The sequence below is a fragment of the Rhea americana genome, unplaced genomic scaffold (assembly GCF_003343005.1).
Source record: "Rhea americana isolate MKP2758 unplaced genomic scaffold, rheAme1 scaffold_190, whole genome shotgun sequence".
NCBI lineage: Eukaryota > Metazoa > Chordata > Aves > Rheiformes > Rheidae > Rhea > Rhea americana.
In genome coordinates this window covers 1,625,353-1,640,527 of record NW_028186039.1, presented here as the reverse complement: position 1 = coordinate 1,640,527, position 15,175 = coordinate 1,625,353, and the positions used below count along the sequence as shown (strand labels likewise).

At 42.0% G+C, this 15,175-nt stretch overlaps 1 protein-coding gene across 4 annotated transcripts in view; it reads right to left on the bottom strand.

Annotated features, from left to right (window-relative positions):
* Nucleotides 1-7,803: 7,803 nt before the first annotated feature.
* UQCC1 (ubiquinol-cytochrome c reductase complex assembly factor 1) overlaps nucleotides 7,804-15,175 on the bottom strand; it is a 53,686-nt gene continuing 46,314 nt past the window's right edge. For 2 of the 4 annotated variants that reach the window (XM_085302669.1, XM_085302671.1), the window contains 4 exons: nucleotides 13,412-13,489; nucleotides 11,956-12,069; nucleotides 9,517-9,639; nucleotides 7,804-8,974 (listed from right to left, as the gene is read on the bottom strand). In XM_085302669.1, coding sequence (XP_085158795.1) covers nucleotides 8,840-8,974; nucleotides 9,517-9,639; nucleotides 11,956-12,069; nucleotides 13,412-13,489 — 450 coding nt within the window. In that variant the 3' untranslated portion in view covers nucleotides 7,804-8,839. The remainder of the gene's footprint in view (nucleotides 8,975-9,516; nucleotides 9,640-11,955; nucleotides 12,070-13,411; nucleotides 13,490-15,175) is intronic. The other 2 variants (XM_085302670.1, XM_085302672.1) reach the window with 1 other exon arrangement.

Sequence of the window (15,175 nt, the reverse complement as noted above, 5' to 3'; positions counted from 1 at the left end):
GATAACACTGTCCATGGGCTGAGTATTTAGTGGATTAGTTAATTCCAGTTATCTAAAAGTATTATGGAATTATTTTTGGAGAAAGACTACAGGCAGACTCTAATAGATAAAACACTGTGTTAKGAATGCATTCAGTATTCACACAGTGCAAGAAAAATACTGCAAAGGAGGCACATAGAAGTCCCCAGACTGCAATCTGGACCTCCTCCATTCCATTTATTTCACTTACCCTGCAGCTACTAAACTCCATAGATGCTAACCAGAAAAAATTTAAAGCATAGCATGAAGAACTGGCTGCATAGTTGATGTAAACAGCTAGCCTTTTATTTACAAGTTACACAACCCTCATAGATTAAATTATCCAGGCTAAATTAAGCTGTCTCAAAGYTTAACGTCTAACAATCATCAGGCAATAGTCAATGGAGAGAGACAGCCATGCCCTAAGTGTGAACCAGTATATTCAAACTCTGAGTTTTAGGACAGCTGGGATGAATCACATCCTCAAGGTACTCTCACTCTCCATCAGATGCAGATAGATGATTTATTTAGATTAGCTGTTTAGTCTTTAGATTGCTGAAATTAGAATGAAGACTCTTACCAGGATTGTGCAAACATAAAGAACAGAAGCCAATATATATTTAATCAGAAGATTTAACTAACCTGCCAGAGCTGTGCTGCAATGAAGGCAGCAGAGAGCAGGTGCAGAGTTAGGTGCCACGGACAATAGATATGGGACAAAATTATAATAATGCTATTGGCAGAGAAGTTTCATAGGTGCAAATAAGTGTTGGAGCAGCCTAAAGAAAAACGTAACTTAAAATGATGAGATGAATAACCAGACAGAATGTAAGGAGGTTTGAGAAAAATCARTGTTGAGAGTTAAGGGAAGGGGATGTAATGTAGATATGATGGGCCTTTCTCTAGAGCCGCTTTCCTAGGGTGCTGCGTATTAACATCACCCTTCTTTTTGCCCTCCTGAAGAGCTAAAAAGACTGTAAATTTAAAGGAAGTCATCAGATGTGTTTTCTGGCAGATACATCACTGCTTCTGATTCTGGTACAGTAAAGGGATTTCAACTCTTTCTCCAGCTGGTGTTCGGTAGGGATCTCCTTTCCCTCCAGTAATTTCTCATAGACCTCAACACATGAAAGCACCCACCATGCAAATGTCTCCAGCCAGGCTTGTCAGCCTGGCCTTCTTCAGGGTCAGTGAGGAGAGGAGAGATTGTTAGAGAGTCAGTTACTTCACCCTAAAGCAGACATCTGAAACAGGACAGGTGAATTGTGCCATGAAAGTACCTACCTTTGTCCACTGAGTATAAGGAGAGAGAGCACAGGCTGCCAAAGTCAGTGATATAGCTTTACTGTGGAGACACTTAAAATTAGATGTGAGATATCCCGTCCCTACCATCTGGCAAAGAGATAAATGTCTATAGTTGGCACTCTTCTGTCTGATGGCCAACAGAGGATGTGGGAAACACATCAGCCAATTTTTGCCAGCTAGAACTTAGGATCTTTACTAAAAGTGTTGCCTACGCATCTTCTATAATCAACAGGGAAAGATGAGGGAAAACGCCCTTCTGGCAAAACACACGCTGAATCCCACTCCTAAGTGAACATCTCTAGGCAACTATGTTCTAGCTGATACCCAAGTTCAGTTGGGATTCAGAAATTAGTCAGTGCTTCATCCATATGCCTCACTACAGATATTCTTGGAGTTCACCAAGCACAAATTCCTTGACTGATTTTCCCACAAAATGTCTGCTGCTTCCTCTTTGAGCACAGATGCAACGGAGCCTGCAACCTCTCTTCATAACCATGCGGTTCTTGGAGAGCACTCACCTGGAACAGGGGAGCTGGATGTGCTTTTTCTCCCTTTTCATTTTCAGCACTTAAATCCACATTTCCCACCACACATCATGGTGCTCAAATGTACTTATCAATAGGCTTTTCTGGACAGCATCTCCATAAAAATGTTCCACTCTGCAGACAGTAATTTCAGATTCACTGGCCAGATGGAAGCAGCAAGAGTGAATGGTTTTGTTCTAACAACTAGAACATGCAGCTAGTTGGGAAAAGCCTGCGTATTAATTACTGTACTGAGATCTGTGTCAATACTGAACTCACCAACAGCACAGCACAAAGACAAATGTCTCAGTTTTTCATCCGAGATTCCTGATCATGGCACTACAGAATCACTCTTTTCCTAAACACAGCTGCAGCACATGAGCTCCTTGTTTCACTTTTTTTCCACTTATATGTTATGGCTTCCAAATCAGGGGAGATTTGCACCTATTCAGCTGAAGGACAGGGTTCAACACTAGCTAGCAGCTATAGGGCAAATGATCTAACAGCTAGTGATGGCAGGGAACGCAGACATTCCTACCTCCTCCACTAGCTTCCTGCTCAGTGCCATGCCCGGCATACATGTTCTTGCTGATCTGAGATCTGTATGCTGATCTGAGATCTGAGATCTGTATGGCCAATGCCACAAGGCCCAGTGCATGGCCACAAAGTCATTCTGTGTCCCTTCAGAGTCCAACCTGAGCTGCTCAGGATATTGATTCGCAACTGTTGGCAAAACAGAGCTATCCAATACAGCTGCCCATCATTTTTGCTGGTGCCTGTTCAAACAGAGGCTGGTGCCTTTCCCACTCCAGGATTCAGACACATCAACAGTCACATGGACGTTTCAATTCCAACACACTCAATTTATAACTCCACAGTTCTTCCATCAGTTCTTGGAATACCCTACCTGACCAACGTGGTGTTACCATTTGTATCAGGGCACAAGGAAGTGCATTTTAAATATCAAATAAATACTCACTAGAGTGAGTGCTGTGCCAGTAGTGGTCACCTTTATAGAAATCTGATTTTATAGCTAGAGGGGAGCTAAAAGGCATCATAAGATGAGAATAAGGTGAGAACAATTCCAGGTAATTTCATCAATGCCTGTAGAGCCTGGGTGGATGTCAGTGCTTGCTGTACCTTGAGATCCCTCCTTAAGGGAAGCAAACAAAGCTTTGGACAACACAGGAATTTGTCATGTAGGTTTTGTTAATATTTCTCACTTGCCACTCAAGGTTTGTTCAATGGCCCTGCAGAACMTGTAAGGTCTTCTGTGAGCTCAGAGCTAGGGAAAAAGGTTATATATAGCCCTTGAAAAAGTTGGAGGCTCATCAGAGGGACCACAACCTGCCTCTTCTCCACACTGTTGTTCTGTAAGTGCCAACAGGTGGGGGCCTACATGTGAACAGAGCTCCAGATGAAAAAAAGCACTTCCAGCCATCTCTTCCTTCTCTTCTTGCAAAGGAGACACACAGAAATGATACTGGTAATTGTAAAATCAGTGGATATAGTTACAGACAGGAAGAGGGTATGAAAGGAAGGATGTGGGACAATGAGCAAATCCATGGAGGATGCCCTGTTTTGACAGGATGTGGAGTAGCCCAGGAGGCTAGCAGGTGGGATGAGGAATGAACGTGATCCTTGCTCACTCCTTTAGTAAGTGATGTAACCGTTAATGAAAACTTTGCATTTGCAAGACTCCTTGCTTCCTTAATAAGCATGTAGGAGCCCTTACCTTCTTGGGACAGCTGCACTAGCACCAACAGGATCCAGCTTCAACAATCTGTTGCAGTGTCCTCATACATGAAAGCATCTGCACAAGACAATATAAAACTGGATAGTAGATATTTCTGGTTCCTAATCTCACATACAGGAAAATGCTTTCACTAGGCTGTCCCAGGTTCCTCAAACAGATCTACTGCCACTCCCTCTAAACTCARTGGGTGCTCCCAGCACTTCACATCTGGAGCAGCCACTGAAATGCAGCAGAAGAGGACAGGATTATGCTTATGTGAGCTCCTGCTCTGCATTCGCAGTGGAAGGATGAGGTCCAAATACCTCCTCTCTCCCACAAATGAGCAGAGTAAGCTGCTGAGCAGGTTGAATGACTGTAAGCAAAACCAGTACTCCCTGAACATGTTCAGCAGCTTCAGGAAGAACATGCAGGATGCACAGGACAACCATAAGCAGCTGAAGAAGAGGCAGTAGGAAAAGCTCATCAGAGGACTCCRGGAAGGGTCATGAGAATACTAATAAGCAACTACCCCATTACAGTGCAGGAGGCCAGGCAGTCCACCAGCAACACTGGGTGAGGTTCCCTTCCTACGCAGGAGAGGCGGACACTTCAGAAGCACAGCACAACTGCCTAAGAAATGGAGACTAGCACTCACACTTGTTCAGTCCCAGTCTTTTCCTGTGTCCTTGCCAGTCTTCTCAGCCTGCTATGTAATCCTCTCAGACCTGCTGAGGCTGTGCAGTCATAATATGTCCAAAAGATGGAGATAGTGTTACTCAATGCATGCTGCAGAATGGTAGAGATACCACCACCCAGACTACTGAAAGAGGTTTTAATCTGACTTTAGGATATCAAAGGCACGATCAAGCCTGATGAAGCACACTATTCAGCAGCAAGAAGGGGGCACAGGTTTATCAGTCTCCTGTGAAGAAAGGGTGCGGAGAGTTTGATTAGAGTTCATAGTACAAAAATACAACAGAGATCAGACACAGCAGGTCAAACGTAAAGAAGCACAGGCAGAGGGCAGGAGCCTAGATAATGGGGTAACTACTAAAAAACTAATTATTACCAGTATCATCCAGAAAAATAAATGTACTAGGCTAAGACAACAAGCACCCATTTGCACTGTAGCCTGAGAACCCAGAGGAAGTCACAACAGGTGACCACAGTGTTCATAGTACAACTCTAGTAGCACAAGCGTCAGAACGACACGAGGCAATTTCTAGGTATTGGTGTGAAGGTCTATCACTTCCAACACTGTGATATTTTCACCTTGTTGGAAGAAAGCATACAGTCCAGTTTGAGGGCTCAACGAAGATGATGAATTGCTCAGTATACTTCCGCAGAGGATCAATATACTTCTCTAAATGATTGCAGCAGTACTTCAGCACATCTGTAGGGTGGAGACAACCTTTGTTTCACATTCAGGATTAAACTTGTCCCAGAGAATGCCACAAGTAGACTGCATTAGGTCTATGTTGATCTGAATCTCTGAACATAGGTCTCCTCTTTGGGGCTTTGGAAGTAGAAGAACGTGTAAAAATATGGGGGTGGGTCAGAGGGCTCCTGCTCCAGGTCCATCCTCATCTGGTTCCCACTACTCTTCAAAAGGGTGTCATGCCGTGGCATAAATCATAGTGACCACGCTTTCAGAGCCTGTCACAATCTTTTCCCAACCTATGCTTCTCCTGTACCACACTGCTATTCTACATCTACTACATTAAAACTCCTCTGGAAAAATTTGCTCTTACTTAGTCTCCAGTTTCTCCTTATGCTATTTGCCAAGCCAAAAGGCAGGATAAGTAAGACAGGTCAGTGGTTAAATCCTACTGCTATGTCAGGAGCTGCAATTCTGATCTGAGGGTTTGGTGCGATACAAACATCAATAAAAACTGTGCTTTGTGGAAGGTGAAGACGGGATTCAGAAGTCTAGAAGTGGTAACTGTACTCTACAGGGCTTAGGCACCTGGACAGGACAGGAAATGTGGGAATCATTAAGAATGCCTGTGCTTTTAGCACTTCAGCTGTCTAAGAAGCAGAAGACAGCTAAATATAAATAGYAAACAGGGGTGCAAACACAGGAGCAGAGGAGATGACATGAACTGCAGGAAAACATTCAAACCATCTAAAATACCCTTGGATGCCCGAGCTCATCAGATGACTCCCTCAACCCCAAGTTGTATCAGTCTCAAGAGAGCTGGCAAGTGTGACCTTGTGGGCAAAACATGCACCTACTCTCCTGCTGGAACAAAAGCAGCAGAGACCAAAGGGGAAACATTCATTGCTGGCCCTTGTTTTCTGCTCACAGGAACAAGGAAGCTAAGATTTAGCCAAAATACTCAGTGCTTCCTAGAGGTAGGTGCCTTATGACACCTGGGTAATTTTGGAGAGCCATTTCTTTGGAATAACAGCAACATCTGAATTCTATATATGAGATAGGAGCTCAGGCTGGATGATAAAGTGTTGAACTTGGCTGCTGTCAGAAGAAATGCACATCCATATATTCACTCAAAAAAATACAGTAAGTGACCAAAGCTGACACCCTAGGACTGCTCTCAAAAAACAGCAGCATTAAAGATGCTTTACTTTTGGATAGATCTTTGTTAATTATTCCTTCTCTTTTTATTCTCCGTCTTTTTATTCTTCCTTAATTATTCTCTATCTCTTTAGAGCACGTCTGGTTAATAATACTGGGTTCGATCCTGCTAATCATTGCTGCCATAACATTTGTAAGATGCAGGTTCTGCTACTGGAAATACAAGCTTTCCTCAGGGACTCTAAATTTTGGATGTAAAGATGTCTTTCATATAAGAAGTAAAAAACAGGATGTTTCTGTCTTATTGAAATACATCTCTCAAGAGTAAGACACTCTCATAGTCTACACCCAAATCCTGTCTCCGGATAATCAATGACTGGGAAGCCAGTTCTTCTCTCACCCCATGTAGCCTCCAGTGTATTTTTCCTCTCTAACAGACCTCTCTTTGAATTCATAGACAGTTTCTCTCTTGCTCTCTCTTAACGTGCTCCACCCATTTGTCTCCAAAACACACCTTGACTGCTGGCTCAGTTCTGTAACAGTGGGGTGTCTGAAGGCATTTTATGAAATATGCAATGAACCTTATTAATATAAAAACAGACCTCTAATCAAAAGTGCAAAAGCACATATCAGTGACCAAAATCAGGCACTACAATCCCACCACTACAGATAGGGAAGGTTTTGATCATATAGCTGCCCCACATTCACAATACAAAAGACACCATCACCTCAGACTAGTMGTCCCATGAATTCTAGTTTGCAGCCTTCACAGCTTCAGTACCAGAGATGCTAGGTGAACTCAGGTTGGAAGGTGGTGTACTCCTAATCCTGTGTTCCCATGGCATGGATAACATGAGTGCAGGTTTAGATTACATATTAGGAAAAAGGTTAAAGTTTAAATGACCGTTTTGTATATGAATTAATGTATGTAGCTTTGAGCCAAAACATCTACCATTAATTTTTCCACCTATTCCAGGAGCAGTAAGATACACAAAGAAAAGTTTATTTTGGTACTTGGTATACTTCACTTCCATTAAAAATAAATTAATCAGCAAATTCCTACACAGCTCAGCCTTCTTTTATGTAAATACAACCCAGCTGTAATGAATTACAAGGTGTTATTATCTCACACACACTGTATAATACTTCACACATAAGAGGTTTCTCTGCTTAGCTCAGCTTTCAACAAAAGCATCTTAAATAAACTGCAAGCAAGTTGTTTGGTCTGTAATGTTTTCACAGAGGAGGGATACACCTCACACATAGAGGGTTTCTTTACATGACTCATTTTATAACAAGTTAAACTGAGGAAGTTCGCCTTGGAAAAAAATTGAGGGRAAAAAAAAAAGGCATTTTGTTAAGTACTGAGAAGGCTCCCTAAGAGAAGGTTAAAAAAACACAGGCCAGTGTTTGGGAGCCAATATTCTACATCCCACTGCTCTTCACGCAGAAGAGGGATGCCGAATATTCACCGAAACACACAATCCAAAGGAAGCAACATCAGAAGCAAGAACAGTTACAACCAGGCACAGTCACACTTTCACCGGAAATAACAGCATTTCATCACAAAGTAAGGATTATTATCTTCTATTTTTGTTTAATAGTTTTATTAGGAATAAGCCCTAATATTATGGGGTTTGTTCTTATCAGAAGCACACATGGCACAGAAAACGCATACACATCAGTTTTATCCAGACTGACATTTATTATGGATTAGGATTTTAGACATGAGAGAAATGAAAACAGTTTTTGTCACTGACCTGGAAATAGCTTGGTGAACCATCCACCTGCACAGTACACCTCAGCTGCTGATGATTTAATCAGTGGAGCAATTGCTTTCATAATTATCAGGTAGGGGTAATTTGCCTGTGTGTTAATGGGGGTTAATAGGTCTTGTTAAAAAGCTCTGGGCCCCTGTTCTGAGGGGTAGGGGATAGCACAGTCCTATCCCATTAAAAGCCATGGACAGAAATGGAGATGTTACTTTCCTAAAGAAATAACTTGAACACAACTCTAAAAAGAATATGGAAACACCAGCAAGGCAGAGCTCCTCTGAAATATCAAGTACCCTGAGGTAGCTTTTAGCRACAGCCCAGCCACGTTTCAGGCTTTGTTTCTCCCTGGGATGGTTAGAGCCAGAGAGGATCAGTGGGAACAGTACACTGTTCTTTCCATCCTCATATCCTTGTGCAGCAGCGCCGAGAGTTCCTAAAAAGAATTTTCATGGAAAATCCTTCAGTATCTGTTAAAGCAATTCTCAACTCAAAAATGGACCATTCTATCTTAATGTCAGGCTTTTAAAATATATGAACATCTAATAAGCAAAGCTCAGGCTTGTGTTCACAACCACTCCGTGAGCAGAGGAACACCGCCGTGTCTGCACGCAGCAGCTCTCCGAATGAGGCGAAGTACAGAAACGTCGTCTTGGGAGAACTATAACTCATGGTAAAACRTCTGGTTCGAGTTTGTCTGCAAGGGCCACTCAGTGCCATTACAGCGACAAAGGTTCTTGAACCAGCTAAGCATTTAATCAGAGATGAATATTCAGAAGAGTGCAGCTGTCCAATTTGCTACCGAGTCACCACAGACACGGCATCTATTTAAACATTCTGCCCACAGCAGCTATTCCTTCGTGACCCCACCGCACCAGACCAGTCCAGTCGGAGGCAGGTTTCCCCAGCCGGTTTGAGAGGCGAACCCCGGGGCGAGGCGGCGAAGCTCTCAGAGTCCCTCATCGTTGTAGACAGGCGAAAGAGGCTTCAGGATGCTGCGGGCGTCGCTCTCCACGAGGGGGCGCCAGCTCACCTCGCCCGTCAGCAGCAGCTCCTCCCCGCTGAGGGCGTCCAGGTGCTGCACCTGGAAGCGACACGGGGGTCGGGCTCAGCGGCTGCCGGCCCCAGGGCCGGGCGCCCCGGCGCCAGCCCGGCGCCCTCAGAAAGCCCCAAAGCTTCCAACCGGCTCGCAGGAAGACTGAGGGCCGACCGGGGCCGACCGCGCCGTCCTCCGCCGGCGCCGCGCAACAGGACGAGGCGACGGCTGCGCTTCCCCTCGTCTTCGTCCTCGCAGCGCGCCTCACCAGCGGCATTACCTGCCCGTGGAGCGCTCGCTCCAGGAGGCGGTTTCACACGGACCAGGGGACATCAGAGATTTAGAAAAGCATGCAGACTGGAGGAGGCGAACAGGGAGTGAATACTCATTCTCACCATACGAGAAATGAGTAGCAGAAAATGAAATAAGGTGCAAAGAAAGAAAGGAAAAAAAAGAAAACCCCACACAACATAGGGTTAACACATTCGTAATTGTGAAACTTATTCCTACAGGACACTGCAAACACTGCAAGTCTGTAAGGGTTAAAAAAAAAAAGAGTCCATCAAGGGGCATTAAAAATATAAAAATACCACTTCTGGCTGAGGAATTGCAGGGACACAGACTGCTGGGAGACTTGACCAGGGAAACAGCACACACGCTCGCCCTGCTGTTACATTCCTCTTTGGGCCTCCACTAATAGCCACTGTTAAASACTAAAGACGGGATTAGCAAGAAACTGCGGAAGAGATTTCTTACACAAGGGATTTCCAGTGCTTACTAGCAACAAAAGATAATCTGATAAGGAATTTCTCTGCCAGGAAAGAACATAGCATGTCAACGGCCACACAGGATCAGACAGAAGAGCCACAATATCCTGTTTCTGAGGGTCATCATCAGCAGATGCCACCAGAGGGGCTAAGTACAACACATACGTACAATCCTATTTTCCTTGTTTACTCTCCCTCCCTCCCTAGATTTGTTAGTTCAGGGATATTGAGCCTGAAACGGTGATTGTGCATTTAATAGCCCTCAGTAGATTTTCTTCATGAGCTTTGCCTGCGGTTTTTGAAATCCACATGTATTTTAGCATCCCCGGCAACCTGTGGCAACGTATGTCCCCAGGTTCCTGTATCAGAAGGGGCTTACCAACCTTTCTGCACCCACAGAATAACGGAACAGTTGAGCTTGGAAGTGACCTCTGGAGACTGTTTGGTCCTACTCCACCTCACCCTCCATATACTTTGAGCTGTCTCATATACTTTCTCAGCTGTTCTTTTCAGACTAGGGAGTCCGAGTCATTGCTAATACAGAGTTGCTTCATATCAATCTTATTGCTCTTCTCAGAAACTTCTCCAGTCTTTCTTGATGGCTGGGACTCAAACTGTATGCATTATTCAAGATCACAGGGATACCACGGATTTAAAGAGTGCCGTGACGACGTTATATTTTATTCTCTTTCCTTCCTCATGAGTTCTGAGCATTTGTTTTACTTTAACACTACTTAGCACTGAGCTGACATTCTGGTAACCAGGGCTCAGTGCTGTGTGGTAATAGACAGTTTAGAGCTCATTCCTATAGATGAAAAGTTGGGATTGCTTTTGTCTCCAAGCACATCACTTTACAATTGTGTACACTGAACAGCATCTGCCATTTCTTCATCTACTCATTCACTGTATGAATTCTTTCTGCAATCAACTCTCATGCTTACTGCCACGAATAGCCTAGCATCAGCAAATTGTCACCTTGCAATTCACTTCTCTCTTTCATTTACGACTATACGGAACAGCACACAGCCCTTCCCACCCCTAGTCCACTGAACCTAGTAACAACCTCTCCTCTGTTAAAACCTRACAATTTATTGGCCCACTATTGCCTACACTCCTGTTAGTTACCTGTCCATGGGACAATATGAGTCTACRGCACCTTTGCTCTTCTCTTATAGCTACCTAGTTTTAGGAGTCTTTGGTGGAAGCTTCCTAAAATGTTCTAGATATCCGAAAGACTAGATAAATTAGATATTCCTTGTCCACAGCATCAATGGCTCGTCAATCACAGATTTGWGAGGCAAGACTGGCCTTCAGAAAAGACTCTTCCCCAGTGTGCTGCATTTATCTGTGTGATCACTGTTTCCTATTTGACTGCTGATAGCTTCTGTCCTATCCTTTGCTTGAGCATACAGAATTGCTATGATTTCCCCACTTGGTGGGCAAATTGTGCCAAATTGCAGGCCCTCTACACTTGTTTGCTTCCTGCCTATCTTCAGTTTTAAACATTCCTATGACTTCCCTGATATTAAGCATCAGCAGCCTGGCACATTAAGTCTGTGCCTCCTGAGAAGCACTCTAGCATTCCAGGAATGTCCTCAGTCCTTGACAAATTTGAGGCTTTCACTTCCCATGCCTTTTTGTATGCACTGAAATACTGTCTCTTCAAATATCTACCAGGTCTTTCAATCACTGTGGCATATCATTATGAAGAGCTGCAAGACAGCATTCACTCTTAAGAGATTCCAGTGGTTTAATGCAACTTAATCTCTTCTTTGTAACACTGATTCTAGGCTGTAGGAGAGGCTCCCAAAAGTAAATTAAACGGCCCTGGCAGATACTAAGTTACAGGAAGCCCCACAAGGCAGAGCACTGTCAAATCATGGATGTCACTGTAAAGGATGACTCCAGAACATCAAGTATACTGCTACAACAAGCTACAGCTCATTTCTAACACATTTTGTCAAGCCTCTCCATAGCATGGGTCCAGAAGAATAAGCATAGTTGCTTTCAATCTTCTGTGAATTTCTCTGTAGCCAACTTCTCTATAGTCAAACTGCAATGAATGTCAGTTAGTTTTTACAGTTCTACGTTTTTCTCCTTAAAAATAATAAATAGAATGTAAAACCCATCTATACTTTCAAGGAGAATGGAACTACACAGTATGCAGGCAATTATATATATATATATATATATATATATATATATATTTTCAATGTCCTAACAAGAGAATGAAGAGAAGCTCTGGTATGAGCGGTAGTATACCTGTTTGCGCACATACTCTACAAGTAACTCCAGATGCCTAGGGTCCTCACAGTTCCTGTTAAAAAGGTTTCTCCAAAGCGCTGCTGCCAGAACATGATCATCAGACAAGATTCCCTAAGTAAAGAGAGGGGATTAAAAATTGCATGTAAAGAGAGTGTAAACACAAAACAAACCTGATCCATTATTCTAACTACTTGGCACTAGACAGCATTAGACATCCCAAAGCCCATAGCTACTGCGGACTGCACCTACAAAAAGGCATCAACATCATTCTTTCCCAGAATTAAGAACAGCCTTGGGCTTGTAGGAGACTAACTGCTTCAACTGGAAACAAATATTCAGCCAAGCAGAAAAACCTGGCTGGGGGGTATTGCCAATATAGTAGCTGACCATTCTGTTTCTCTGTTTTTAAATCTTTAGATTAGACCTTATGGAGAAGAGAGCACTGCTTTACAGAACTGTGTGAAGCCCATGATACTTGAAATACTAAAAATTAAGAGAGACATAATATGATGTTCTGGAAAAGCAATCTGGACTATTTGCCTCATTCTGAATAAAAGAGGGAATTCCTTATCATCAAAAACTACCTAGATTTTTCCAGTTAAATCTAATTTTAAATTTGGCTTACACAGCAGTCAGATCCATGAGAACTTTTTGCCTAAATCTTCTTCAACTTTTATCATCTTTCTAGATTATATGGTGCTATCACCACAGTTTGTAACTGCTGTCTTCTGCTAACACATTTGCCAAAGGCAGGAGAGGACTTTAAAATATTCAGTTAAAATATAAAAGGTCAACATTTGTCTTAATTAACTAGAAATTTTGCTTCTAAAAAGACTGTCAACAAAAAGAGGAAAGACAGACAGACAGACATACTGGCTATACTTCAAAATAGATTTAAGGAAAAACCTACATGCATAACATTGTCCAATACTCTATGAAGTTTGTATTATTAATGTTTTGTAATAGTAAACAGCCATGTTAAAAAAAAAACACTATGTATATAAAAAGAACATCTGTAGTAACACCCACCAGAGCAAAAAGTTTACTACAATAATAGCTGATGCAATTGTATATTTGACTTGAAAGTCTCATAAACACAATGGTGCTTTTACTTCCCAATATTCATAGACTCTTACTATAACTACTGCTCTCAAAGTACAGCGGAGTAAAATGAGATTCAGAGAGAGGATACAATTTAATGATGGTCAAGCAACAAAGAGAATATCCCACGCCTCATGTTTTAAATCAACGTGTGCTATACATCTCCTTTTTTCTTAAAGATGGTTCAATCCAAGGCATAACTCAATCACAATGGCTAAGAAGTCTGCCTCCATAATGCAACATTTGCCCAATGAGATGTATGGCAAATGTTTTATCCATCTACAGCATTTTCTGTTCAGTGAATTAGATGGCCTATTTGTTCCTGCTCATTCTCTGAAAATAATCTTCTTACCTCATCATATCCAAACAAAGCTGCATAGAAATTTTCTACCATACTTCTCATATCTTCTTTCAGAGCAGCAGAATTAATCTGAAAAATAAAAAAGAAAACCACCTGAATGGGTTCTAAACTGGCAGAGATGATGAAAAAATTACCAGTTTCATTCAGAGCAGGAAAAGAAGAAAGAGTGCTGTGGTCCATACATGTTAGGATTTGGCTGTAAATTGCGAGGTTCACGTGGTCAGTGACTTTAGAAGAATATACAGCTCCATTAGTTCTTTACACAAATAAAAGTCACAGTCAATGATGTTAGTAGTCTTACACAAATGGCAGAAGAATCCTTGATCAATGGTGCTGGCATATAGCTACCCAAGTGTGTGTGTGTGGGGGGGGGGAGACAACAACAACAACCACAACAACAACAAAACACGCTGCCGCAGCAAGTGAAGGCAAGGCTGTCCTTTCAGATAATGAAAACTGCTCTGTGTTTTACTTATTATGCAAGTTTTCCAGACCTTGATTCATTCATATAGATCTTTTAGAAACTCAAGTTTTTGAACATTTTTTCTAACACACAGACTCCAGAACTAGACATGCTATTACAGTAAAAGCACTGTAATGCTAAAGATAGAGGCACCATCCCTACCACTGCTTCTTAATTACTTGTCAATATTGACTGGCTCATTCAGGAATCACATGAATTCTGTTTCTACAGCATCTCTCTAGAAACTCAGACTTACTAGTTGTTCACTATGACTAAGTTTCTTTCAGAGCTGGTGATTCCCAAGCTACATCCCCCTATGCTGTATGACTCAGTCTATGTTCCACACTGACTTTCAACTAAATTTAACTGTTGCTTAAATATTTGCTACTTTGGCCTGAGCTACCCATTGGCTTTCAGAATTGAGCCCTGTGAGAGTCTAGGTAGAACAAAAAGAGATTGCTACGAACAGAGCGATGGCCGAAATAATTCACATGTGCCTCCTCCATGCAAACTGGCYGCTCCTTTCGCCCATGCTTTTTATTTCTATCAACAAAACAATCTAATAAGCAGTTTCTCTCACAAGGGCAGAGCTATGCTTCCTTTGGCAAAGATTCTTTTTGTATTGACTTGTGACAGATCTAAGAGAGACCCCTGCACACAATGCAAGTATAATCGGCAAGGATAACTATCTCCAAGCCTGCCTGTTATCAGGATACTAATCTATGAGACCGTATTTGCGAGACAAGTTTTTAAAAACAAATCTGCAAACAGAAACACAGGGTAGGAAATCAATTCTAACATGGAATAAGCATCATTGATGTATAGTTTATCACAAGGTTAAAAGCTGTGAAATTTAATACATCTAAAATCTTAATACTTACGACAGCATGACCCACATGTCCTAAATACTCCTAAGGATAGTAAGATAGTACTAACCTCAGTCCTTACACAACAGCTTCCTATCAAWATGTGAATTATTTTGTCATACTATCAAACCTCCAGTTCAAACATCATTCCATTAAATTGCTATCTTTTTCATCAGTGGATTTTTATAGAACTGCTTATAGTGCAAACACAAGGAAAATTTCTTTTATGTCAGTTATTCATATTTTTCCATTAATATAAGCTATTAAAATTCATGCAGATATTTTATAGGCCATCAAGATTTGGTGACTGGCTATTACTAAATGTTTTTAAAAAAGAACTAAACATAAGAAATCAGAGGGTTAAATGATGACTGCAACTTCTGTAATGACTTAATTAAATTTTTATTGAGTACATAAACTATGATG